Source organism: Colletotrichum destructivum, chromosome 4 (assembly GCF_034447905.1).
Source record: "Colletotrichum destructivum chromosome 4, complete sequence".
NCBI lineage: Eukaryota > Fungi > Ascomycota > Sordariomycetes > Glomerellales > Glomerellaceae > Colletotrichum > Colletotrichum destructivum.
The window spans coordinates 380,748-404,888 of NC_085899.1; the positions used below are offsets into that span (position 1 = coordinate 380,748).

At 59.4% G+C, this 24,141-nt stretch overlaps 6 protein-coding genes across 6 annotated transcripts; 5 read left to right on the forward strand and 1 right to left on the reverse strand.

The window, feature by feature from the left end:
• The first annotated feature begins 860 nt into the window (after window positions 1-860).
• On the forward strand, window positions 861-4,657 carry CDEST_06022 (Putative zn(2)Cys(6) fungal-type DNA-binding domain-containing protein). The gene is made up of 3 exons (XM_062922181.1): window positions 861-1,779; window positions 1,838-2,819; window positions 2,917-4,657. The coding sequence occupies exons 2-3, from the start codon at window positions 2,501-2,503 to the stop codon at window positions 4,269-4,271; spliced, it is 1,674 nt and encodes a 557-aa protein (XP_062778232.1). The 5' UTR covers window positions 861-1,779; window positions 1,838-2,500; the 3' UTR covers window positions 4,272-4,657.
• Window positions 4,658-5,793: 1,136 nt separating this feature from the next.
• On the forward strand, window positions 5,794-14,008 carry CDEST_06023 (Putative Acyl transferase domain superfamily, phosphopantetheine binding ACP domain, thiolase; the record flags this gene model as incomplete). The annotated part of the gene is made up of 2 exons (XM_062922182.1): window positions 5,794-13,375; window positions 13,445-14,008. 2 exons carry the CDS (start codon window positions 5,794-5,796, stop codon window positions 13,492-13,494), a joined length of 7,632 nt encoding a protein of 2,543 aa, XP_062778233.1. The 3' UTR covers window positions 13,495-14,008.
• Window positions 14,009-14,723: 715 nt separating this feature from the next.
• Window positions 14,724-16,262, forward strand: CDEST_06024 (Putative Cellulose-binding domain, fungal, GDSL lipase/esterase, SGNH hydrolase superfamily; the record flags this gene model as incomplete). The annotated part of the gene is made up of 5 exons (XM_062922183.1): window positions 14,724-14,880; window positions 14,939-15,140; window positions 15,238-15,704; window positions 15,843-16,196; window positions 16,258-16,262. 5 exons carry the CDS (start codon window positions 14,724-14,726, stop codon window positions 16,260-16,262), a joined length of 1,185 nt encoding a protein of 394 aa, XP_062778234.1.
• A 336-nt stretch (window positions 16,263-16,598) lies between these two features.
• CDEST_06025 (Putative GroES-like superfamily, NAD(P)-binding domain superfamily) lies at window positions 16,599-17,561 on the reverse strand (the record flags this gene model as incomplete). Its single annotated transcript, XM_062922184.1, has 1 exon — window positions 16,599-17,561. The coding sequence occupies one exon, from the start codon at window positions 17,559-17,561 to the stop codon at window positions 16,599-16,601; it is 963 nt and encodes a 320-aa protein (XP_062778235.1).
• A 1,986-nt stretch (window positions 17,562-19,547) lies between these two features.
• CDEST_06026 (Putative major facilitator superfamily, MFS transporter superfamily) lies at window positions 19,548-21,173 on the forward strand (the record flags this gene model as incomplete). The annotated part of the gene is made up of 4 exons (XM_062922185.1): window positions 19,548-19,913; window positions 19,979-20,539; window positions 20,607-20,720; window positions 20,784-21,173. The coding sequence occupies 4 exons, from the start codon at window positions 19,548-19,550 to the stop codon at window positions 21,171-21,173; spliced, it is 1,431 nt and encodes a 476-aa protein (XP_062778236.1).
• A 627-nt stretch (window positions 21,174-21,800) lies between these two features.
• Window positions 21,801-23,468, forward strand: CDEST_06027 (Putative aldehyde dehydrogenase domain, aldehyde/histidinol dehydrogenase; the record flags this gene model as incomplete). Its single annotated transcript, XM_062922186.1, has 3 exons — window positions 21,801-22,282; window positions 22,373-22,766; window positions 22,828-23,468. The coding sequence occupies 3 exons, from the start codon at window positions 21,801-21,803 to the stop codon at window positions 23,416-23,418; spliced, it is 1,467 nt and encodes a 488-aa protein (XP_062778237.1). The 3' UTR covers window positions 23,419-23,468.
• Between the last annotated feature and the right edge of the window lie 673 nt (window positions 23,469-24,141).

Here is a 24,141-nt window from a genome sequence, read left to right on the forward strand (position 1 = left end):
CTCGAGCAGGGGGCACACGTGCCCCTGTCGCGCCAGCCCAGGAAGACAGGTCGTCAAATTCGATCTGAGGTCATTGAGCATGCTCATCGCTCCATTTCATCACAAGTACTGCGGGTAATCTCTGACGCAATTTTGGCCATGGAACACGCAGCAACACAGGGTCCCCTGTCGGTTAAACCAGCCTGCCGGGACCATTGCAGGCAACAAACATTTTTAGTCTCTTTGTTTTCTTCCGCGTTGGCTCGGGCTGCTTGACAAACAGTTGTCGAGCAAACAAAAGTCCAAGCAAACAGACAATGCTCTCAGCGATCGGCAAACGTCTCGTCGCATCTTGGTAAGAGAGGACTCGATAGATCGATCGGACTTGATTTCAGGACCGATTTCTGACGGCGGTTCTCTCCCCCTTCTTTCCTCCTGCTCGACCTCCGCTAGCCGGGCACCCAACGTCGACTCGGCCCCAACGTCTTTTCTCTGCCCCGATGGTCGCTAGCTAGCTAGCTCCAGCCCTTCAGTCTCCGAAGCCTTATCACTTAAGACGTACGGAACGAGGTTCTGGACCGCGCTCTTCGGCCAAGACGACTCTTCTTCATTGGCCGTGACGCGAGTTCCGCGGTGACTATGGGAGACTAGGTGAAGCCGTCGATGAGCCCTTGTGGTATGGTCTAAAGAGCCTGCTTATAGGACCTTGATGGACATGGTGGGGAGAGGCGGACATGGCATGGCGGCGCTTTCTCGTTTATCTCTTGTCACGCCGGCCATGTTCTGACGCGAAGAAAGCCATCTGTCTACTTCTCAAATCCCGGCCCTAGACCACCAGAGCTTGCTGAGGGGAAGGGGGAGGGGGAAGGGGGGTGTTGGGATATGAATTTTGGTGCGGTGAGAGGGGGGACTGACTGACAGCATCAAGGGCGGCATCGTCTCCTGAAGAAGGGCGGTGGTGGAAAAAAGTGGCATGGCCGTGATCCATCTGCCACGCCGTTCGAGCCAGGATCATCACTTGTCCCCCCCTTAGCCATTCCTTGGCACTCATACGCAGCCCTCGACGACTGCTCTTTCAGCCACTTTCTGCATGCCTGCTCGGTGGTTCCTGTCAACCGCACAGGTCATGCCGCGCGGTGGTGAGTGAAGGGTGGTGGGGGCAAAGCCTCGACGGCGGGTAGGAGGGTCAGACATATACGCCACGCCTGGCGGATGTGGCCCCCCCGGCATGATGGGAGACGTCTCTTATGTTTCCTCTCACTTTTCACTATCATTCTCACTCTCAATCACACTCTCACTCTAACTCTCACTCTCACTCTCACTCTCCCCCTCGCTCTCATTTCCACTCCCACTTCAACTATCTCCTTCTCCTGAGAAGCTTTCTTTGTCGTTCCCGATACACCACTACATCAGGTGTTCAGCCCTCCCGACATTTTCGTTTTCCATGTTTCATCGTCTCCACAGACAGGGGCCCCGGTCGATCTCATTCGAACCCCCCCCTCCCTCCCCTTGCAACCCCGACCCCTGGGCTGTCTAGTGCAGTGCAGTGCAGAAGAGAGACTCGATTCTGGATCTGGGAGATGGGATGCGCATCTGTCCTCGAGCTTACACTAGTTGGAAGGGGAAAGGGGGGTGTGGATTTTTCCGGGTTTCTTCTTTCAGGCATCGTCGTCCTCCTCCCCATCTAGATGTACTCAGATCGAAGAACAGGAGCAGTCACGCAGGCCCTGTTTACCGTCTCGCTGGGCCGCCGGGGAGGGTGCCCATTGGCTGTCCCTCCCCGGCGAGTAAGCGTCGATAGTGAGCACACACTCGATACCCCCCCCCCCCCCCCCCCCCCCCCCCACCCCCCTTCCAGAGAGTCCATCTATCTGTCTGTCCCCCAATTCCAGTCTGATTCCATCGTCATGGGAAAGGAAGGCCGGTTAGTACAGATGCTATCTCATTCAAGGTCTGATGGGACAAGGTCCAGCACCCTCAACCACGCATGGTCATGTTTTACCATCTCGCCCCAAGGCTAGCCAGATGTCGGTCCAATGACAGGTGATCCGGCAGTCGAGAGAGCTCTTTTCCTCTCACTCGGCTTATGGTTGCGGCGAGGAATGGATCTTCCTTGGGGATCTTCCTTGGGTTCCTGTTCTGTGTCTGTCTGTCCATCTGTCTGTCTGCCCGTCTCTATGTGCCGTCTCTCACTCACTAACTCTCTCTCTTGTTCTTTCTCTCTCTCACTTGGTCTCACTCCCTCCGCGCCCCTCCCCCGGCCCCCCCTCGCATGTGCCTCGCCCACGGTACTTGTCTCCCCTGTCGAGAGAAAAGCATTGATTGCAAACTTGTCTTAATGTTCAGGGATCGAGCCCACTTTCCTGTCGGATAGGGATCCAGACCTATTTGACGACACGCCTCCCCCCCCCCCCCCCCCCCCCCCCCCCCTTCTCACCCCCGACATACCTACTCTTTGGAATTCCCTCGCAAATTTGCTTCTTGTTTTTTGTTCCTGTCTCTTTTGTGCAAACGCCGAACCATGGCAGTAACAATGTCTGACGGTCCGATCCGGAAGGCCTGCGACCGTTGCCACAGGCAAAAGCTCAGCTGTAAACGCGTCGCCGACGAGGCATGCGAGAGGTGTATTCGGCTCAAGGAGGAGTGCACCTCGAGCCCGTCCCTGCGTTATCGGAAGCAACACCTACAGCAACAGCACCAGCATCAGCACCAGCATCAACATCAGCACCAGTACCACGGTTCGAATACGTCTCGAGACCATGTACGGAGACAAGCTGTTCCGTCACCCAAGCGGCAACGGACCGACGGCGGGAGCCCTTTCGTACACCACGCCGACCTATGTGAGTCTTATTCTGTGTGTGTACATGTGTGTGCGTTTGTTTGTTTTTTATTTGTCTGTCCGTCTGTCTCCCTTACTGACGACATTCCCCAATGTAGCTATTGTCAAGACCCAGTCTGTCGGGTCCATCTGTGATAACGCAGCATTCGAGGACAATGCCGTCGTTTCACCTGATGCCATGTTGGATATGGTCGACTTCGACTTTGGCTTCGGCCACTCTGCAGCCCTCTATCAACCGGGGCCGAGCCAGGGACATCAGCAGCACCAGCACCAGCACCAGCACCAACTTCAGCACCAGCAGCCAGTGCCCCAGACCTTCACCGGCAACATGGATGGCTTGATGACGGACCACGGAGAGGCCATCGTCCACTCGTGGAGTCCTGTCCACTCCGTCACCTCGGATTCTGCATTCACATCCCCCATGGCCCCGGAAATAGGCCAGGTCGGCTCTGGAATCTACCCCAGAAGCCCTTCGTCACGCAGGCATATACCCAAACCGACCAAGCCACATGGCTCGACGCCCCCACAACGCAAGTCCAAGAAACGGATCACGAGGCACAGAGCACGGCAGATCACGCTGCGGCCGTACGCTGGCGGGCAGGGCTCGTCTCCGGAAGGGTGGATGGCTCGCATCACCGAAGTCAACTCGCGGCTCCTGCAGCTCTCGTCGGATCTGCCCTTCCAGGCGGAGTCTCAGTCTCAGTCTCAGTCGCCCGAAGAGCCCGGTCGATCCAGCAGCAGCATGGTGTCGACGCCCGAAGACGACGAAGACGGAGGCGGCCCCTCGTTATGCACTACGACGACGACGCCTTTCCCCATCGACGACATGTTCCAGCTCTCGCGTCACTTTGCCGACCTCCTTGCGGAGATGTCCCCGCCGGTGACGGAGGCGGTGGGCTCTCCCGCAAGCGATGACGGGGCCTCGCAGCAGCTCGCTAGACGACTCAACTCCATGTCGGATCCGGCGACCTGTCTCTTGGTGCTGTCGACGTACGTCCGGCTCCTGGACATGTACCAGAAGGTCTTCCGCTGCATTCACTCGGAGCTAGGCCAGCTGGGGCAACTGAGCACGGCCACGACGATGACGACGACGACGACGACGACAACGACAAGGAACCCTCTGTTTCAGTCATGGAAGCTTCCCGGCGTTACTGTGGGTTCCTTCACAGTAGACTCGACGCCGTCGCTGCAGATGTCTCTGACGATCCAGCTGGCCGAGGAGTTTCTGTTACAGATGCGGCGGGCGGCTGCGTCTCTCGATCCAGCTCTGCGAGCGGACGGGAGCGGCGGCCCGCCGGCCTCCTCGGGCAAGGCGGCGGTGTTGGACGCGGCGGCCTCGATGTTCTCGGGGGTGGTGGATGTCTCATTCCAAGCCCTGAAGAGGCAAGAAGAGAGCCTGGGCAGGGAGCTAAGGGATCTACGCAAGGCGATGGAGGTCTTCCTCGACGGATGAGGACGGGCGGCGAGGGTGGGCTCCATGTGTCATGTGTCATGTAGCTCAAGCTCAAGCTCCAAGCTGCAAGCTGTTGTCTCTTACTTGACAGGTTTCTATCTATGTGCCTAGCGGCAAAGTGAACGACGGATGGAGGCGGTTTGGTGTAGGGAACGGAATTTTCTGGAGTTAAGGATGGAGCCAGCCATATTTCGAGACTCGGAGATTTAGAGACTCAAAGACTCAAGACACACGAGGAAGTTTCTGAAGCAGTCTCGAAGCCCAAGGGAAGTAAGCGAGACAAAGAGGACGTCTTTCATGTGCAAGTACCCCTCCTCCTCCCCATCCCCCATACTACCGAACTGTAATATTCTTATCCGATACTCTATCCACGAGGCAAATGATACCTAATTGACTGAATCGAGAAGGTTGCGGAACGGATCGCCCTTCCACATGCCATATGCTTGAGAGGCAAAAACACAAGCCCAGCCCCCGTTTTCGTCGTTATCTCTGGTTTCCTTCCGGCTGGCTTCGGGTGCTTCCATCGCCGAAGCAAACACCACGACACGTTGTCGGCGTCGTCCATCAGTCCACATGGTCGAAAGAGGAAGAAGGAGACTTGTAAAGTTAAGCCACCCGGGGCCACCAGCGACGCCAGCTCGGAAAAAAGCTCGAGCAAGTTTTGGTGATGAGAAGCGGGCTAAATAGGTCGGACGTCGTCGTTTATGTCGTCGTCCTCATCCGTTAGCCGGGCTAGTCAACGCCGATGCCGGTGGCCGTTCGAGACATTCGGCGATGGAACTCCGAACCACCACCACCACCACCACCACCACTACCACGGCTACCTCGCACCCCCTTTCCTCTCTTTTCTCTCCTCTTCTCTACTACCATGAACACCGAACCCTTCAACCCTGTCGTACACACAGACATACACACACATACACCCTCCTTCGGCACACTCCCCCTCCCCCTCCCCCCCCGGACCTTGGAAGAACGTGGCTTGTGCAGACAGCACGGTGGGCCCTTCTCCCTTGCTTTTTCTTCTTCTTCTTCTTTCGGCATGGGGTAGGGGAGGGTATAGGGTACGGACACACACGCCCCCTTCCCCATCGAGTGTCGGCACTGTCTGACAGGGAGGCCGGACGTCGTCGAAGATGATGATGATGCTGTCGCTGCAGTGAGAGGTGGTTTTCTATATATCCCTTCGCTTCGCACCGTTCACTATGCATGGCTCTCTCCCTTCCAGAGAGCATCCATCATCAAGTTCCCCTTCCCATTCTTCTCTATTATTATTCCTATTCCTCTTTAAAGTCCACCCTACCACAAACAAAACCACACCCACACACATCTTCCCACATACACAAACACAAATACACACACAGTTGGATTCCATAGTCCAAGTGTTGCTGGCTGGGCTTACACGAGCCTCACGGGACTATACCCCCTCCCCCATCCCGCGATCCGCCTCCTCTCATACTGCCTCTCTCTTCATAATTCCTAATACATCCATATCAATACCCACCCCCTCCCTTCCAAGACAGATATGTCTACATACAAGAGACCCCAATCCGAGCCCATTGCCATTGTCGGCACGGGGTGTCGGTTTGCTGGCGACGTCACCTCCCCCTCAAAGCTATGGGACCTCCTCACAAACCCTAGAGACCTCTCGCAAGAAGTGCCTCCAAACCGGTTTCACGCCCAAGGCTTCTACCATGCCGACGGCGAGTATCACGGCGCAACAAACGCCACACAGGGTTACTTCCTCGAACAGGACCACCGCGTCTGGGACGCCGGCTTCTTCAACATTACGCCAAAGGAGGCCGAGGCCATTGACCCGCAGCAACGCATCATCCTCGAGGTTGTCTACGAGGCGCTCGAGTCGGCCGGGTACAACATCGAAAAGTACGCCGGCCGCAAGGTGGCCGTGTTCGCCGGACTGATGACAGCCGACTATGACACGCTATGCCAGCGCGACGACATCACGTCGAACCAGTACTTCGCCACGGGCAACTCGCGGGCGATCCTCTCGAACCGGATATCCTACTTCTTCAACTTCCGCGGCCCGTCCATGACCATCGACACAGCCTGCTCGTCGAGCCTCGTGGCGCTGCACCAGGCCGTACTGAGCCTGCGGTCCGGCGAGTGCGAGATGGCCTGCGTGGCGGGCGCCAACCTGATGATCACGCCGGAGCAGTTCATCAGCGAGGCCAGCCTGCACATGCTCAGCCCGACGGGCAAGTCGAGGATGTGGGATGTGTCCGCCGACGGGTACGCCCGCGGCGAGGGCTTCGCGGCGCTGTTTGTCAAGCCCCTGTCCCAGGCTCTCCGGGATGGCGACTCGGTCATCAGCATCATCCGCGAGACGGGCGTCAACTCGGACGGCCGCACCCAGGGAATCACGATGCCGAGTCCCCTGGCCCAGGCCGAGCTGATCCGGGACACGTACCGCCGGTCCGGTCTGGACGCCCTGAGCCCGACCGACCGGTGCCAGTACTTCGAGGCCCACGGCACAGGGACGCAGGCGGGCGACCCGAGAGAGGCGCAGGCCATCTCGACGGCCTTCTTCGGCGACAAAGCATCGGCCACGGCAGACGAAGACGAACAGAAGCTCGTCGTTGGTTCCGTCAAGACGGTCATCGGCCACACCGAGGGCGCCGCGGGCCTCGCCGGTCTGCTGAAGGTCGTCCATGCCATGATCAACCGCTCTATCCCGCCTAACCTGCACCTCGAGACGCTGAACCCGAGCGTGAGACCGTTCTACGGCCACCTCCACGTCCCCGTAGACATTGTCCCATGGCCCCGGGCCCCGGCCGGTCAGCCGCTCCGCGGAAGCGTCAACTCGTTCGGCTTCGGCGGCACCAACTCGCACGCCATCATCGAGCGGTACGAGCCGAGCATCCACGATCAGGTCGCGAGGCACTTCGCCCCGGCCTTGGGGGTGTCTGCTGCTATCCGGACTACCCCCGCGTATGATCTCGAGGCACCCTCCGTTGGACTCCCGTTGCTGCTCTCGGCCAAGTCGCAAAAGTCCCTTGTCGCCGTTGTCCGGTCTCTACGCGACTTCATGAGGACTCACACCGACAAGTCGGCCGACGAGATCGCCTGGAACTTATATGCCCACCGCTCAGCGCTGACGTACCGCACCTCCGTCAGCAGCGACTCTCGTGAAGGGATCATCGCCAGCCTCGACGGCCTCCTCGCCAAGGCTGGGTCGTCGTCGTCGAACCCGGAGCTCGGCGTCCGGGCCAAGCTGAACGGCGGCGAGGTCAAGACGCTCGGCATCTTCACCGGCCAAGGGGCCCAGTGGTCCGGCATGGGCCGCCAGCTCTTCCACTCCAACGCCGTCTACCGCGCCGCCATCGAGTCTCTCGAGAAGGTCCTCCGGAGCTGCCCTCATCCTCCTACGTGGTCCCTCGTAGACGAGCTCATCCACCAGGAGGACGCCACGCGCATCAACATCGCCGCGCTGTCTCAGCCCCTCTGCACGGCCGTCCAGGTCGCCCTCATCGACCTCCTCGCGAGCATCGGCGTCTCGTTCCACACCGTCGTCGGCCACTCCTCTGGCGAGATCGCGGCCGCGTATGCCGCAGGCGTGCTCAGTGCCCGCGACGCCATGCTCATCTCCTACTACCGCGGCAAATCCGCCCACCTCGCCGGCGGCCAAGACGGCGGCAAGGGCATGATGATGGCCGTGGGTATGACTCGCGCCGAGGCCTCGGCCCTCTGCGAGCGGGACGGCGTCCGGGGCCGCGTCTGGGTCGCTGCCAGTAACGCGCCGTCCAGCGTCACGCTCTCGGGTGACGTCGACGCCGTCAAGGCGCTCCAAGCCGAGCTGACGGAGGATAAGAAGTTCGCCCGGCTCCTCGTCGTCGATACGGCGTACCACTCGGCGCACATGGAGCGGCCGGCCGCGCAGTACATGAAAGATCTGGCGGGCTGCGGCATCGAGCCGAGAGAGCGGAACTCGAAGACCGTCTGGGTGTCTAGTGTCTACGCAGACGGCACGGAGCCGAGCATCGAGGAGCTCAAGGGCAGCTACTGGAGGGATAACATGGTCAAGCCCGTCTCCTTCTACGAGGCAATTGGCCTTGCTCTCACCTCCCAGGGGCCGTTTGCCAGCGCAGTTGAGGTCGGACCTCATCCCGCTCTCAAGGGTCCAGTCCAGCAGACCGTCAAGGCCGTCTCCGGCGGTGTTCTCTCGTACGCCGGCGTCCTCGACCGCAAAAAGGATGACAGACACGCGTTTGCCGAGTTCCTCGGCTTCACTTGGAACTACTTCGGCACCGACGCCATCGACTGGAAGCCCCTGATCTCGAACTCGTCCCAGCCCAACCTCCTTGGCTCAAGGATGGAGCTGCCTTCGTACCCCTGGGACCACAGCCAGATGCACTTCCGCGAGTCCCGCGTCGCCCATCAGTACCAGTTCCGCCAGCAAGGCCCCCATGAGCTGCTCGGCGTCCGCACCCGCGACGACACCGAGTTCGAGCTGAGATGGCGCAACATCCTCAAGCTCGAGACGGTGCCGTGGATCCAGCACCACAAGTTCCAGGGCCAGGCTCTGCTCCCGGCGTCTGCTTACTGCGTGCTGGCCCTGGATGCCGCGCGGGCCGTCCTCAACGGTCGCCCGGCCGCCGTCGTCGAGCTGACGGACCTCGAGTTCATGAGCGGCATCTCCCTCGAGTCCAATACCTACGGAGTCGAGACGCTCGTGTCTCTGAGCATCCAGCCATCCTCTTCGTCTACCAAGGGAGGGGGCCGCCTGGCCGGCAAGGTCATCGATGGGGCCTTCACCATCACCTCGTGCTACGCCGACGGCGTCACGCCGATGCAGAAGAACTTCACGGGCAACCTGCGGATCTATCTCGGCGAGCCCTCCGAGGATGCCCTCCCGGCACGAGACCCGGCCACGGCCGAGACGCTGCCGGCAGACACGGACTCGTTCTACCAGATGATGTCTGAGATCGGGCTGGACTACACGGGGCCTTTCCGGGCTCTCGAGGACATCGACCGGCGGTACAACTTCTGCTCGGCGACGCTCCAGAGGTTCCACGAGGCCGACACCACAGGCCTCGGCGTCAGCCCGGCGACCCTGGACAGCTGCTTCCACTCCGTCTTCGCCGCTGTGGCCTCGCCTGGAGACAAGTCGCTCTGGACGTCCTTTTTGCCGAGGAGCATCGACAAGATCCGCTTCAACCTGGCCCTCTGCGATACAAAGCGTGGTGAGCAGGGTGCTTCGTCTTCTTCGCTGGTGGTCGACTCTGTCATCACGCAGGAGATCCCGCGCACCAAGACGGCGACGACCAAGTTCGTGGGTGACATGGGCATCTACAACGCCCGCGGCGAGATGGAGATCCAGGTTGAAGGTCTCATGGTCGCATCGTTCGCCAACTCCAGGCCCGAAGACGACAAGGAGCTCTACCTGACGACCGTCATGGACCTCGACCCGGAGCACGAGATGGTCACGGCTGACCTCAGCCAGGAGGACGTCGCCACGGAGCGCGTGCTGCTCGAGGCCTGCGAGAGGGTCGCGCGGTTCTACGTCCATGACGAGGCCTCCCTCAAGGACATCGCCATGTCGTCGTCGTCTCCCACCTTCTTCACACCTCCCGCGACGCCTCACTCTCCTACGAAAGCCGTCTCTTCTTTCTCCTCCGCCTCGTCTGCGCCGACCGAGACGACTGCCAGTCCCTGGCCGCAGGACACGCCCGAGACCCTCGACGCCTACATCGCGCAGTCCCCCTTCCAGCACGCTCTCAGCTTCATCCGCCTGCTGGGCGAGAACATCCCGGACGTCCTCCCGGCCATGTTGTCGACCATCATCCAGGAGGCCAAGCAGCTGTACCGCTTCCGGTCCCACGTCAGCCGTGTCGTCTCCCAGCTCGCCCACCGCTACCCGCGCATGCGCGTGCTGGGCCTCACGGACCCCGAGACGGCCCTCACAGAGCACGTCATCGACGGCCTCGGCACCTCGTTCGTGTCGTACACCGTCGGCACCGAGACGGACAAGAACCTGCTCGCGCGGTTCTCTTCCGAGGCCGTCCGGAGAAAGATTGACACGGAGAAGCACACCCGGATCCTGGAGAACGACGACGGCGAGGACAACAACAACAACTCGTCCCTCCAGCCCTTTGATCTGGTCGTGCTGACGACGTCCGTGATCAAGGGCGCCGAGCAGCGTGACAAGCTCAAGCAGGTCCGGAGCCTCATGAAGCCCGGGGGCTACCTCATCCTCATACACGAGTCCATGAGCCCCCTCCGGGACCGACTCCGGCGGGCGTTCGGCGTCAAGAGACTGGCCGAGGAGCCCCTGACACCGCCCGAATGGCCGGACCTTCTGGACGAGTGCGGCTTCGCGCGGGTCTCCAAGAACGCCGAGCAGTTCTTCGCGCCGGACTTTTCTCTCATCGTCCGGCAGGCCGAGTCGGACCTCAAGCAGACGGCGCTGGCTCCACTTTTATCTTCCGGCCGCCTCGGCGGCGCCGTAGTGGGGCAACCCCGGGTAGCTGGACACACCGTCATTATCGGCGCGGCCGAGAACACGGCCGAGCTGTCCGCGGAGATCCACGAGAAGCTGGTCCCCCTGTGCGACAGCATCGACATCATCGCCGACCTCGACGCGCTCCAGCCGGCCGTCTTCAACGAGATCTCCTCCGTCGTCTTCCTCGCCGACCTGGACGAGCCCATGATGAGCACCATGACCCCGGCGCGTCTCGACCTCTTCCGCGCCCTCATGGCGCCCGAGAAGGTCGTCCTCTGGGTCACGATGAACTCCCGCGCCGGCAACCCGGAGCACGCGGCGACCTTTGGCTTCGCCCGCTCCATGCTCGCCGAGATCCCCAGCCTGAAGCTGCAGATGCTCGACCTCGACTCGCGTCGGGACGCGGGCGGCATCGTCGCCGAGACCTTCCTCCGCCTCGGCATGCGGGATCTCCGCGCCGCCGCCGCCGACGGCGAGCTCCTCTGGAGCCACGAGAACGAGATCTTCATGGAGCACGGCCGCCGCCTCGTGCCGCGCATGCTGCCCTGGAAGGAGGGCAACGACCGCGTCAACTGCCCGCGGCGGCTGGTCTCGGACGAGGTCAACACGCTCCGGCAGTGCGTTGAGGTCATCTCGTCTCAGTCCGGCGATGGCTCGGCCGCTTACACGACTAACATCGTCGAGGAGACGGATATGGATGAAGGTAGTATCGGCGGCGGCGGCGTCGGCGGCATGGCGATCCCTGAGCAGAGCGTCATCCAGGTCGCCTACAGCTCCGTCGAGGTCGTCAACTTCGGGCTCAAGTACGCCTCCCACGTCTGCGTCGGCAAGGAGGTCACCTCGGGCGAGCTGTGCCTCGCCATGGCCAAGTCCAACTCGTCCTACGTCACGGTGCCCGACTCGTGCGTTTTCCAGCTGAGCAGCAGCAACATCGACCCCAAGCTGCTCCTGGGCCTCGTCCTGCGCTACATCGTCGCCCTGTCCGTCGCCGAGGACATGATGGAGCAGACCGTTCTCCTCCTGGAGCCGGACGCTGCGCTCCTCGAGTGCATGAGGGAGGTCTTCGAGGCCAAGGGCGCCACCGTCGTCGCCTGCACGACCACCTCCTCTGCGAAGAACAAGGGCTTCTTCGGCCAACGGTATATCCACCCTTATGCCAGCAACCGCGAGCTCAAGGCCCTCTTCCCGGCCGCCGGCGCCGCCGTCATCGACTTCCTCCCGGAGGGCAGCGAGCTTTCCGAGGCCATCCTAGACTGCCTGCCCGAGAACTGCGAGTACCACTCCCGCTTCTCCCTGCTGACCTCGGAGCACGTCGTCGCCCTCGGGGACTCGATGGACATCGAGCACCTCTGGGAGATGGCCATCGGCAAAGCCATCACCAACGTCAGGAGCGCCAAGGGGGCTCAGATTGGCCTCCCGGATCTCGAGACCATCTCGGTGCCGCAGCTGCTGGACCACCACACGGCGAGCAGCAAGCCCTTCCAGATGCTCGACTGGCGCGCCGAGCGTAAGGTGCAGCACGTCGCGAAGCCCCTCTTCGGCACGCAGCTCCTCCGGCCCTACAAGACGTACGTCCTCGTCGGCCTCACGCGCGACATGGGCCAGAGCCTGTGCAACCTCTTCTTCGAGCACGGCGCCCGCCACCTCGTGCTCGCGAGCCGCAACCCCAATATGGAGCCGCGGTGGATCGCCGACCTCGCCGCCAAGGGGTGCCAGGTCCGCATGGAGCGGCTCGACGTCACGAGCGTCGACAGCGTGCGGACCTTCAAGCAGCGCCTGGCCTCTCCCGCCGAGGACGGCGGCTGCGGCATGCCCCCCGTTGCCGGCATCGTCAACGGCGCCATGGTGCTCGACGACCGCGTCTTCGCCCAGATGGACGTCGACACCTGGGACCGCGTGCTGCGTCCCAAGACGGTGGGGTCCAGCAACCTCGACGCCGTCTTCTGCGAGGCGGACATGGAGTTCTTCATCATGACGTCCTCTTTCGCGGCCCCCGGCGGCCACGGCGGCCAGAGCAACTACGCGGCGGCCAACATGTACATGAACGGGCTCGCGGCGAACCGGCGCCTCCGCGGCCTCGCTGGCTCGGTGCTCAACATGGGCGTCGTCTACGGCCTGGGTCTGCTGCACCGCGAGCGCAACGACATCTACGCGTTCCTCGAGCGGGACGGCTACCCGCCCATCTCGGAGCGCGATATTCACCACATGTTCCTCGAGGCCATCGTCGCTGGCCGCCCGGTCGAGGGCCAGGTGTACGACATCACGACGGGGCTGAGCCGATACGCCGTCAACCGCGTGGACCTGCTGCACTGGCAGAGGGACGCGCGCTTCTCGCACTTTACCTTTGACGACGGCGAAGATGCCGGCGGCGAGGGAGGGAACGAGGGCAAGATCAGCCTGAAGGACGCCATCAGGGCCGTCGTCGAGGGCGGCGTCGACGAGGTGGCGCGCGTCTTGACCGAGGGCTTCGCGCGGTACCTCGAGGTCGTCCTCGGACAGGGCGAGGGCAGCGTCAAGGGCGAGCACAGCGTCGGCGAGCTGGGCATGGACTCGCTCGTCGCCGTCGAGGTGAGGGGCTGGTTCTGGAAGGTCGTCGAGAGGGACGTCTCGGTGATGAAGATTCTCGGCAGCGCAAGCGTTGCGAAGTGTGAGTGTTCCCCTCTTCTGACAACTCTTATTTTTATTCCTCCGAGACTCGAGACTGACTTCTGAGTAGTGTGCCACGAGGTTGCTGAGGGCTATGTCAACGAGAAGAGCAAGGCATAAAATGCTTTGATACGGACCCAAAGAGGTCGGCAGAAAAACACGGTTGGGGGTTTTCTTTGTCCTGTTTGATTGGTCTTTTTCAGGCGCAAGGTATGGATGAGTAGGTCTCTTGTGTCTGTTGGGAGGTTGGGTCACGGCGCTTCGAACTGGACTGGAAAAGGCCGGCTTGGTGGTTCGGATTGACTTGGGGTTTTTTTTACGCATGCTTGGAGTTGTTTGCCTTTTTTGGGACTCTTTATTAGTGTTCCAGAGTTGTCTGCTTGTTCTGTACTGTTTTTTTAAACGTTCTGGAGTTGTTTGTGTGGGTTGGAGGGTCTTTGCTACGATATACCACGGTCTCTACATATCTTATCATACTCAGTTGGCGTCGTTAGTTATCAGTAAGCAGCTTGTTATTCTGGTCGGAAACTTGCGTCTTCTTCGTGAATATATTCACTTTCTGCTAATCAGACTCCCTTGGCAGAATCCTCAGTGCTTCTGCCCTGCTCACAAGAGACCCAAACGACGTCCTTGGATTTAAGCCTTGGAGGTCGAGATACGTGGCCAAGCGGTTCCGTCTCCCAGCCCAAAGCAGTTCAAGAACCAAGACAAGATCCCGCTCATCCGGTGACGGATGTGGAGAACCGTTGCTCTTTTCGGACTGGGGATGCCCTCCCTCCGCGTCCCCGCATCACACCACGTTCCCACCCTGTCCTTCCAGCAATTCCCCCCCCCTCCAGCTTGATACCCGTCTCACTTCTCCTACGCCAACTCTCTCTCCCCTCTCCTCTTGTTCTTTTTAGGCCAGGCCACACCATTCGTTACCAAAGCGAATCCGCGGACCCGGGTCTTTCGAGACCGCCTGCTGTCACCCACCCACCCCATCCCGCCAGGAACACAATTCTGGGCACGAATCTCCGCACCCGAGGCTTGATTCCATGGGCCACCGTCGATCCTTTTCCCGCCAATGACGGAGTGGCTGCCCCGCCATCCCCCGGAGCTGCGATGACCACTACAGGCTTCGGAGCCCGCCCCCGTTCAGGTTGCCAGCTTCCCGCTTTGGTCTGGGTTTGCAGAATGGAGCTCTCTTCCGCATGCAGATGGGCCGACGGAGGTCAGGGGAGGGAGAGAGAGGGGCAACGTACTGGTCGGGGATATCTATATAACCACGGCTCGCTGTGATGTATTCTCTTGCTCTCTACTTTCCCCGGTTTGGTCTCTTCCTCACGTCTCTCGGTTTTCCATCAACAATGGCTCGCATCACGGCTTCCGTCCTTTTCACCGCCAGCTTGGCGCTTACGGCCAACGCTCAAGCTCCCGTCTGGGGGCAATGCGGCGGTAACGGCTGGGGCGGCTCGACCAGCTGCGCCGCGGGATCGTACTGTTCCTCGCAGAATCCCTGGTATTGTGAGTAACTCTCATGAAACAAGACGACCGAGCTGGTGATGATGTTGACTGCTTCCAGACCAATGCGTTCCCGGAACCACACCGGCGGCGTCCTCGACCAGGGTCACCAGCGTCCCTGCCTCAACCACAAGCCGCGCCGTGACGACTACCGCCTTGACAACCACCGCCGCCTCTGTGCGCTCAAGCTCGTCCTCCCGCGCCCCGTCGTCGACGTCCGTCCCAGTACCGGTCCCGTCCGGCCCCAAGTACTTCATTACCTTGTAAGCAATCTCCTTCTCGGGCCCTTTCTTTTTTCCACCTTGTCACCCCCTTCGACAGTTCCGCCCACCAGGCAAGCGACTACTAAACCCTTCCCAGCGGCGATTCGTACTCCCAGACGGGCTTCAACATCAACTCGACAAAGCCCAACCCTCAGAACCCGCTCGGCAACCCGGCTCTGCCCGGCTGGACCGCCAGCGGCGGCCTCGACTGGGTCGGCTTTATGGTGACGCAGTTCAACGCCTCCCTGACCTACTCCTACAACCTCGCCTACGGCGGCGCCACCACCGACGCCAGCCTCATCGCCCCTTACACCAGCACCGTCCTCAGCTTCATCGACCAGGTCGCCGAGTTCTCGCGCAGCCTGGCCCCGCGACCCGCCTGGGCGCCGTGGACCGCCGACAACACGCTTGTCGGGGTGTGGATGGGCGTCAACGACGTCGGCAACGCGTTCTGGTCGTCGAACCGCGAGGCGCTGCTCGTCCAGGTTCTGGCCAAGTACTTTGAGCAGCTGCAGATTCTGTACGACGCCGGCGTCAGGAAGTTTGTCCTCCTCAGCGTGCCACGTGAGTTCTCTTTCGCTTCGCTTTCTCGTTCAGGATCCGTCTTCTCTTCCTCGTTGGAGAGATGCATTCGAGCCCCCCCCCCCCCCCCTCCTTCCAAACGTCGACGACGACGACACCAAAGACTAACACAACTTACAGCAACCCAAAAGACCCCCCTCATGCTCGCCAATGGCGCCGACTCCAACGCCCAGCTCGCGGCCGCCATCAAGCAGTACAACGACCTCATCGTCAGCAATCTCGCCGCCTTCAAGACCAAAAACGCCGGGGTCACGTCCTGGATCGTCGACACCGCCGCTGCCTTCGACAAGGCCATCGCCAACCCGACGGCATACGGCTCGCCCGACGCCACCTGCTTCAACGCCGACGGCGTCAGCTGCCTGTGGTTCAACGACTACCACCCGGGCGTGCAGATCCAGCGGCTCGTCGGGCAGGCCGTCGCACAGGCCGTCGGGCAGGCCGTCGCACAGGCCGTCGGCGCGCCGTGGTTTACCGGTGAGTTGTTTCTGCCGATGGAGGGGAATGAAGACGTCAAGTTGCTGACTCTGCTTGATAGCGTAGTGTAATTATTGTTGGTTTGATGTAGTTTGGCTATGAATAAAACTCCTCATGTGATCTTTATAGGTTCAAGTCCAAGACCGGTGGTGTAATTTTCAGTCCGTCGTTCACTTATCATATGCCAGGGAGAAATGCCACCCAGTCACAAATGATGTCCAGAAAGGTCCTTTGAGAGTATCCAATACCATCTCACAAGTTTCCATAGCTCAGATGTAGGCCGTCGACTTGTGAAAAGATTCAAAATGAGACGAATAGAAGACTTCCATTCCAAGACAAAGTGAGATTGTCGATCTGCCTGTTGACCTATCATTCAAATCCAACTTGCAGAGTCCGTACTTCTTAGATCTCATCACGACTCAAAAGATCTTCACTCACAAACACAACCCTGTTCTTTCCGATCCCAGCTTCTGTCCAGCCCTTCTCAACATCCTTAAACCCAATCACAGTAACGTTGTCCCCCTTCAACCCCGAGCTCACACCCACCATCCCTCCAAGCTCCTTCGCATACTCCGCCATCGTCCAGCTCCCCGGACCGGCTCCCCGGATCGCAACCCTCTTACCCCTCAGAACGGCCCCGGGAAGACTGATATCCCCGTCGCCGGACACGGAGCCAACATGGACGAACTGTACTTCCCTCTCCGAGGCGGGCAGCGCCTTGAGCAGTTCGACGACTGGGGGGCCATAGACGTAGTCCAACACAACGTCCACCTCTCCCAGCTTCGACCAGTCCGTCTCCCCCCCCGCGAGGAGGACAATCCGCTCATCGAGCTCCATCTCCGCCATGGCCGCCGCGTTCCGCGCGATCCCAATGACCCTCCCGGCGCCTTTTGAGCGCGCGACGTCCACCGCGACCCTCCCGCTCGCGCTCGTGACGCCCAGGATCGCCACCGAAAACCCGGGCTCCCGCACTGCCGTTGCCGCGGCAGTGCGCGCTGCGAAGGCCATCCAGCTGCTCATGACGGGGTTCGTGTAGGCCGCGACGGCGACGGCGTCGGCGGTCTCGGGCAAGGGGGCAAGCATGTCGCGCTCGATGTTGACGAACTCGGCAAAGGAGCCCGTGGCGAGCGCGGAGAAGTAGTAGCGCTGCCCTGTCGTCGGATCCTCGCCGACGCCGTCGGCGCCGGGGAGGTGTGGGAGCGTCGTCGATGTGTAGTGCTTCCCGGTGGCGCGAGAGAGGACCAGGCGGTGGACGCCGGCGGCGAGAACCCGCAGGCGGATCTGGGTCGGAGACGGCGGCGGGAGGTCGGCGGTGGTGGTGTAGGTCGGGGGGGATCCCCACGAGTTGACGAGGGCCGCATGCATGATGCCGCGCTTGCTGGGAGGGATGAGGTCGAGATGGGTTGAGGAGGACAGTAACGTCGGGTAGAAGCACGTAATCAGATGGACAGACCTTTTCATAACCAAAGCTCAAAGAAATGTACATATATCAGGGCGTCTCTGGGTTTATATGCTAGTCCATGGTGAGTAAGGACTGTGCAGTGGCGTCCTTGGGTACCGGTGGATGAGTAAGTCCCCCCCCCCCTCGAGAACACACGCATTCATCGCGGGGTCGCTGCGGGTTGCTGAGTGCGCATAAATTGATAGCAATCGCTCACTCGGCTTTAATCTGTAGTCCCGAGGGTGTACGTTTTGTTGATTAAACAAAGACTGGTCGGTTCATTTGTTGCCCTGGTGGCGAGACCGAGCCGAGTCACGAATAGGCTTCCTTTCCGCAACAAGCTTTTTCAAGGCTGAAAGACTGCGTCGTCAGATGGAATGACGTGTGATGATGGAGCAAAATACTACTTCAAGTTGAGGCCGAAGAGTGGGCTTGGGTGGAATAAGAATATGCGTCACCGGATGTCGGCACAGAGAACGAATTGTGCGCCGGCGTTTTTGAGAGCCAGGAATTCTCCGTTTCCGAAGGCAACGATGCTCCCCTTGAGACCGAAGACCGAGCTGCTTTTCGGGGTCCGCACCAAGCATCGGAGGTGGACCGCCGGTAGTCTTTGACGACTGTTAGTCTTGGTGGTCCACAGACACCAACGGTAATGTCTCATCCTTACATTACGAACCCCTTAGGAATGTAAGATTAGGTTGTAGGTAACTGCGTTCTATCCCACGCCATTTCCAGAGTCATTTGAGGCAATATCCACTGGACAAATCCAAGGTAATGTTTAATTCGATGCCGCTTCCTACGAGTTCTAACCCGGCTTCCCATGATTTACCCGAAACAAGCCGTAGTAGTAGAAGGAGCAAGTGAGTTTAGCTTTATGTTGATATCCCCAAAGCAACGGGAACATTGGTTACCAGCTGCTAAAAGCTGGAAGCCTTCTATGCTGTGTCGCTCATTCTATTGCTCGCGTTACTCAGGCGACTGGCAGGTGAACGTCGCCTAAGTATCCCAAGCTTGTCAGAGAGACCCCGAACCAAAAGGTTGGCGGTCAAGATAGGAATTAAGGAAGGGAAATTCTCTCGCATAGGGTACTGCCCCCTTCGACGTAAAATCACGGTGTGATCAAAACACGCCCCGGCTGCAGGTTACACGACGAGTTCTCTATCATCTATGCGGAGCAGCGGTAGGGGTTGACTTACCTTGTTAAAGTACCTCCAGCTACGACAGGCTAGACTAGGGGCTTGCTGATGTGTTTGTACGTTCTGGCTTTAGACGCCATCCCCTTGGAGTGGTAGTATTGCATTTTTGCCAGCTGCATGGCTACGCACACGACTTCGTAGGGCAAACTCAGGTTGAGAGTGGCGCCATGTGGAGGATGACTGCACCTCACCCGTCAACCTTTTACCCCATGTCTCTGTGACAAAACATGGAAAGCCACAAACAGGAAGCAGCAAACATGTTTGCCTCTTCCATGCAGCTTGCGTCTATTTGCAATAACTAACTCAAACACTACTGGGGCCAACCGAACCCTTATCTTGCGGGGGTGGGTGGCGAGCCAAGACTGTAAGCGGTACCTACTGCAAACGCAACATTGCAAGGCACCGTTGCACCAGCGTGCGGTTATGCTTTGCTGCAGAGGTCATCCATCGCCGCCATGTCAGGTCTCGAAGAGTGAGACCTCCCCTTGACATTTCCGAGCTCACATGGAGCTCAAAGCGCAGCGGGCCGACTATTGGTAGCACTGCATCCCCGTTCATGCATGTGTCTCGGTTGCATGCCTTTGCGACTTCATGCTTCCATCTCCGTGCCCAAAAGCAGGCGAATCCCCCCGAGTTCTTCTCCTTCTGCAAGAATCATTTTGAAGAAAAAAATCGATAAAAACTTCCGTGACGAATCATTGTCCTTCCATCGACATGTCCGCCAAGATGGACAATTCCACGAAAGAGATCACCGTCGAAGTGGTTAGCCACGGCTCTGCTATTTCGACTGATGGTGGCGACCACAAGGCGGAAAGCAGGATCCGTCTCAAGACCGATCTATGCGTCATTCCACTGGCTGCACTCATCTTCATGTTCTGCTTCATCGACCGGTCCAACATTGGCAACGCTCGCCTGGCGGGGCTGGAAAGGGATCTCAGCCTCGTCGGCTACGACTTCAACTCGGTGAACACCATCTTCTACGTCTCGTACATCGTCTTCGAGATCCCTTCCAACGTCCTCTGCAAGATCGTCGGCCCCGGCTGGTACCTCCCGGGGCTCACTGTTCTCTTTGGCCTCCTTGTAAGTCTGGTCCTCAAATATGTCTGCTTACTGTGCTTGGTGGCAAACACTAAGTTCTTCTCGAGACCGTTGCCAGCGCCTATGTGAACAACTACTCGCAGCTGGCGGCCTGCCGGTTCCTCCTCGGCATTGCAGAGGCTGGCATCATGCCGGGTTTGTCGTACTATCTCTCCCGCTTCTACACGCACTCGGAGCTCACCTTTCGCCTCTCGCTCTACATCGTCATGGGGCCCCTCGCCGGTGCTTTCGGCGGTCTTCTGGCATCCGCCATCTTACGACTCCAAGGTTTCGGTGCCCGGATTCCTGCGGGATCCTGGCGCGCCATATTTGCCGTGGAAGGCATCTTGACGGTCGCCGTGGGTTTGCTCTCCCTGGTCATCTTGACTGATAGACCCGAGACGGCCCGCTTTTTGAGTCTCGAGGAGCGTGAGATCGCCGCCAACCGCTTGAAAGAAGAGAGGATCGGCACCACCGTCATCTTGGACACGATCAGCAAGACCAAGATGATCAAGGGAGCCATCAATCCGGTCACGGCCACCACGTCCATCTGCTTCATGTTCTGCAGTCTCTCGATCCAGGGTCTCGCTCTCTTCGCCCCGACGATTGTCAGGTCCATCTACCCCGATGTACGTCTTGCCCCTTTTTGAAAACCACATCCCGATATCTAGTGTCTAAACAGTCACGCGGATACAGGCCAGTGTCACTCGTCAGCAGCTATTGACTGTCCCTCCGTACGCCTTCGGAGCCGTCTGCCTCTTGTCCATGTGCTTCGCCAGCTGGAAGCTCAACAGACGCCAGGTCTTCATGGTCTCCTGCGCGCCGCCCATGATGATCGGCTACCTCATATTTCTGTGTACCGATCACACGTAGACGACGGCTCGGTACGCGGCCGTCTTTCTCATGGCGAGCACGTCCTTCATTCTCGGACCCCTCTGCCATTCGCAGGCCAGCGCCAACGTCAGCTCCGACACGGCCAGGAACATGTCCATCGCGATCTGCATGTTCTTTGGCAACATCGGCAGCCTGGTCTCCACGTGGTCCTTCTTGCCCAGCGATGCGCCCAACTACCCCATCGGCTGCGGTCTGAACTTGGCGACGTCCACGCTCATCATGGTCACCGCCGCCGGAACGTGGGTATGGATGCGCCGGGACAATAGCAGGCGGGACCAGAAGAACGTCGACGCCGAGCTCGCTTCTTTGAACTCGGAAGAGGCGGAGCAGCTTGAATGGAAACATCCTGCTTTTCGCTGGAGGCTTTAAGGCGACGGGGAGATATTCTTTTATCTCGCTGAAAGGCCATGCTGAGAACTTGTTAGGTCCTCGCTGCAATCCCTTGCAGCTTATCCACACCAACAGCTAATTATAGGAAAGGGAAGCTCGACGCCATCGCCTCGCCAGTCCATGGCTTCTTCGATATGACCAACTTGATAGAAGCATCAAAGGCAGGGTAAAGCGGCAGTTCGGCTGTCATGTCAGAGATCTGACTGAATGTGGTACGCTAGATCAGTCTTGGGAATCAATGCGAAAGGATGGATATATCAGCAGTTTTGTAACTGGGATAACATAAATCGATACCGCAGTCAACCAGAGGAGAACGACTCTCTTGCGAACCTTTTCCCTGTCCGAGACTCTCGCTTCGACTCCGACATTGCATTGTGTACGTGTAACAACTAGACGCGAGACAGAATCGTTGGCGGGAAATGTGTCCAGACACAAGGGTCGAGCTGCCAAGTTTGATGGAGATGCATACATAGTAAGCGCTAGGCTACGCTTGACGTTGAGGTATTTAACCCCCGATTTGACCAGATCGCCACCCATTGCCTTTACTCCAATACTAACTACGCAGTTGCAGCATCCATTTCTCACGATATGTCTCGGCTCCCGACGATGGTGACCCCAAACGAATCATCCGGTACAGACGCGGCCCAATGCCCCGTCCCCCTCGTCATCAACGGAAAGGATGTCGTGACGAAGACAACGTTTCCAAAGGTTGGACCCCTCGAGAACAAACAGATCTGGACCGCGTCGGCCGCCTCGGAAGCGGACGCCATCGCCGCCGCCGACGCGGCGCAGGCCGCATTCCCGGCATGGTCCAAGACGAAGCCGTCACGCCGCCGTGACATCTTCCTCCGCGCGGCCGACATCATGGACAAGCGGCGTGTCGAGCTCGGCGAGTATATGCGCCAAGAGGTCGGCGCGAACCAGGGCTACCAGGATTTTATCCTGGGCCTGGCCATCGAGGGCCTGAAGGACACAGCGGGGAAGATCGCGGAGGCCTGCACGGGCAGCGTCCCCGACTCGATCCACGACGGCATGCGGGCCATCGTGTACAAACGCCCGTACGGCGTCGTTCTGGGCATCGCGCCCTGGTAAGTCCCACGACGCTCGGAAACGCCACAGCCCTCCCTTCCCCCCTCCTCTTTCGCAAGCCGTCGGGCAGGAATTCTGATGCATCGCAGGAACGCAGCCTACCATCTCGGCCTCCGAGCCGTGACCTTTGCCCTGGCGGCAGGCAACACCACCGTGCTGAAGGGGTCAGAACTCCTCCCCAAGTGCTACTGGGCCATGGTCGATGTCTTCCGCGAGGCCGGCCTGCCCGACGGCTGCCTGAACCTCGTCCTCCACCGCCCGGAGGACGCATCCGCCATCACGAACACGCTCATCGCCCACCCGGCGGTCAGGAAGATCAACTTCACCGGAAGCAGTCGCGTCGGCAGCATCGTCTCCGCGGAGGCGGGCCGCCACCTGAAGCCCGTGCTCATGGAGCTCGGGGGCAAGTCGAACGCCGTGGTCCTGGCGGACGCGGACCTCGAAAAGGCCGCCCTCCATTGCGCCGTCGGAGCTTTCATAAACGTGCGTCCCTACTTCGTCGGACTTTGAAGATGTGTGCCCGGTGAACTGACAGATAAAGCAGGCCGGTCAGATATGCATGTCGACGGAGCGCATCTTGGTTCATTCCTCGGTCGCGGAACAGTTCGAGTCCGCTTTCAAGGCGTCGGTGGACAAAATATTCGGCTCCGCCCCGGACACGCCCATGCTCATCACTGCCGGGTCGGTCACCCGCAACCAAGCCCTGGTGCAGGATGCCGTGTCAAAGGGTGCCAAGACACTGGGTCTCTCACCCGAGCTGGACCAAGGGAAAGTCCCGACTCAGATGCGCCCCGTCATTCTCACCAACGTGAACCCGACGATGGACCTCTACGGCGGCGAGTCGTTCGGGCCCAGCGTCTCCATCTACACGTTTGAGACGGAGGATGAGATGGTCAAGCTTGCCAATGACACGGACTACGGGCTGGCTGCCTCCATCTACTCGGAAGACCTCCGGGCGGCGTTCCGAATCGCGGACAGGCTGGAATCTGGCGCTGTCCACATCAACTCCATGACGGTTCACGACGAGTTTGCCCTTCCTCACGGGGGTGTCAAGAAGAGCGGCTTCGGGAGGTTCAACGGGACGAAGGGCTTGGAGGAGTTTCTCTACTGCAAGTCGGTGACCTGGATGGAGTAGGCATGATAGAGCCGTAAAAGGAAAACACGGTGCAAGAGGAAGCAGCCGACGTCTATTTTGCATGTTCACCTCAATGGAATTCGAGAGGTCGGCAACATGTGCAGTATAATAATCATCTGCTTGTTTGAGCACACTTCTATGATCTTCTGACGGCCCCCTGTCAAGTCAAGACAAGACGAGTAGCTTGACTGGGTCTTATCGATGTCACCCACAAAGGTCTTGCCGGTGAAGTTCACTATGTTATACACAAGTTTATTGAGGTTAGAAATTACGCTGGGCTAGTCCTGTACATCCACAGGGAACTTCGGGATGGGATCCGTCCGACTACGGCGTGCATGCATCCTACCCCATCGTCACCCACCATGGTTTTATAGATATTGTTGTCCCGAGATTCCGCCACATACGACCATACCCACTGGAAAACTCGGGATCCCGTCCGCTCTCCCATAGATAAGTCAGTGAGGGCCGGATTAGTAGTTGAGTCGGTGACGATCAGCGAATACCTGGTGTTGTATGTGTTTTGCTTTTTAGAGGCATGGGATTAAACGACATTTGGACTAATAAGCGCTACTTGTTCGATGTTGTTTTTTTGTGTTTCCCTTTTGAATGTGCCTTTTTGAATGTGTCTAGTGTGTCAACAGTTTCCGGGCTCGCCCCTTCTGGAAAAAATAGCCCATCACGCCCGGACAATTCCCTCGTCAGTGGCACGATGAGCGATGTCCG

Bases quoted from the DNA above. Each gene is read 5' to 3' on its own strand.
- CDEST_06022 (XM_062922181.1), top strand. From the start codon at position 2,501: ATGGCAGTAACAATGTCTGACGGTCCGATCCGGAAGGCCTGCGACCGT. The intron at 2,820-2,916 runs GTGAGTCTTATT...TCCCCAATGTAG, and splicing joins CGTACACCACGCCGACCTAT to CTATTGTCAAGACCCAGTCT.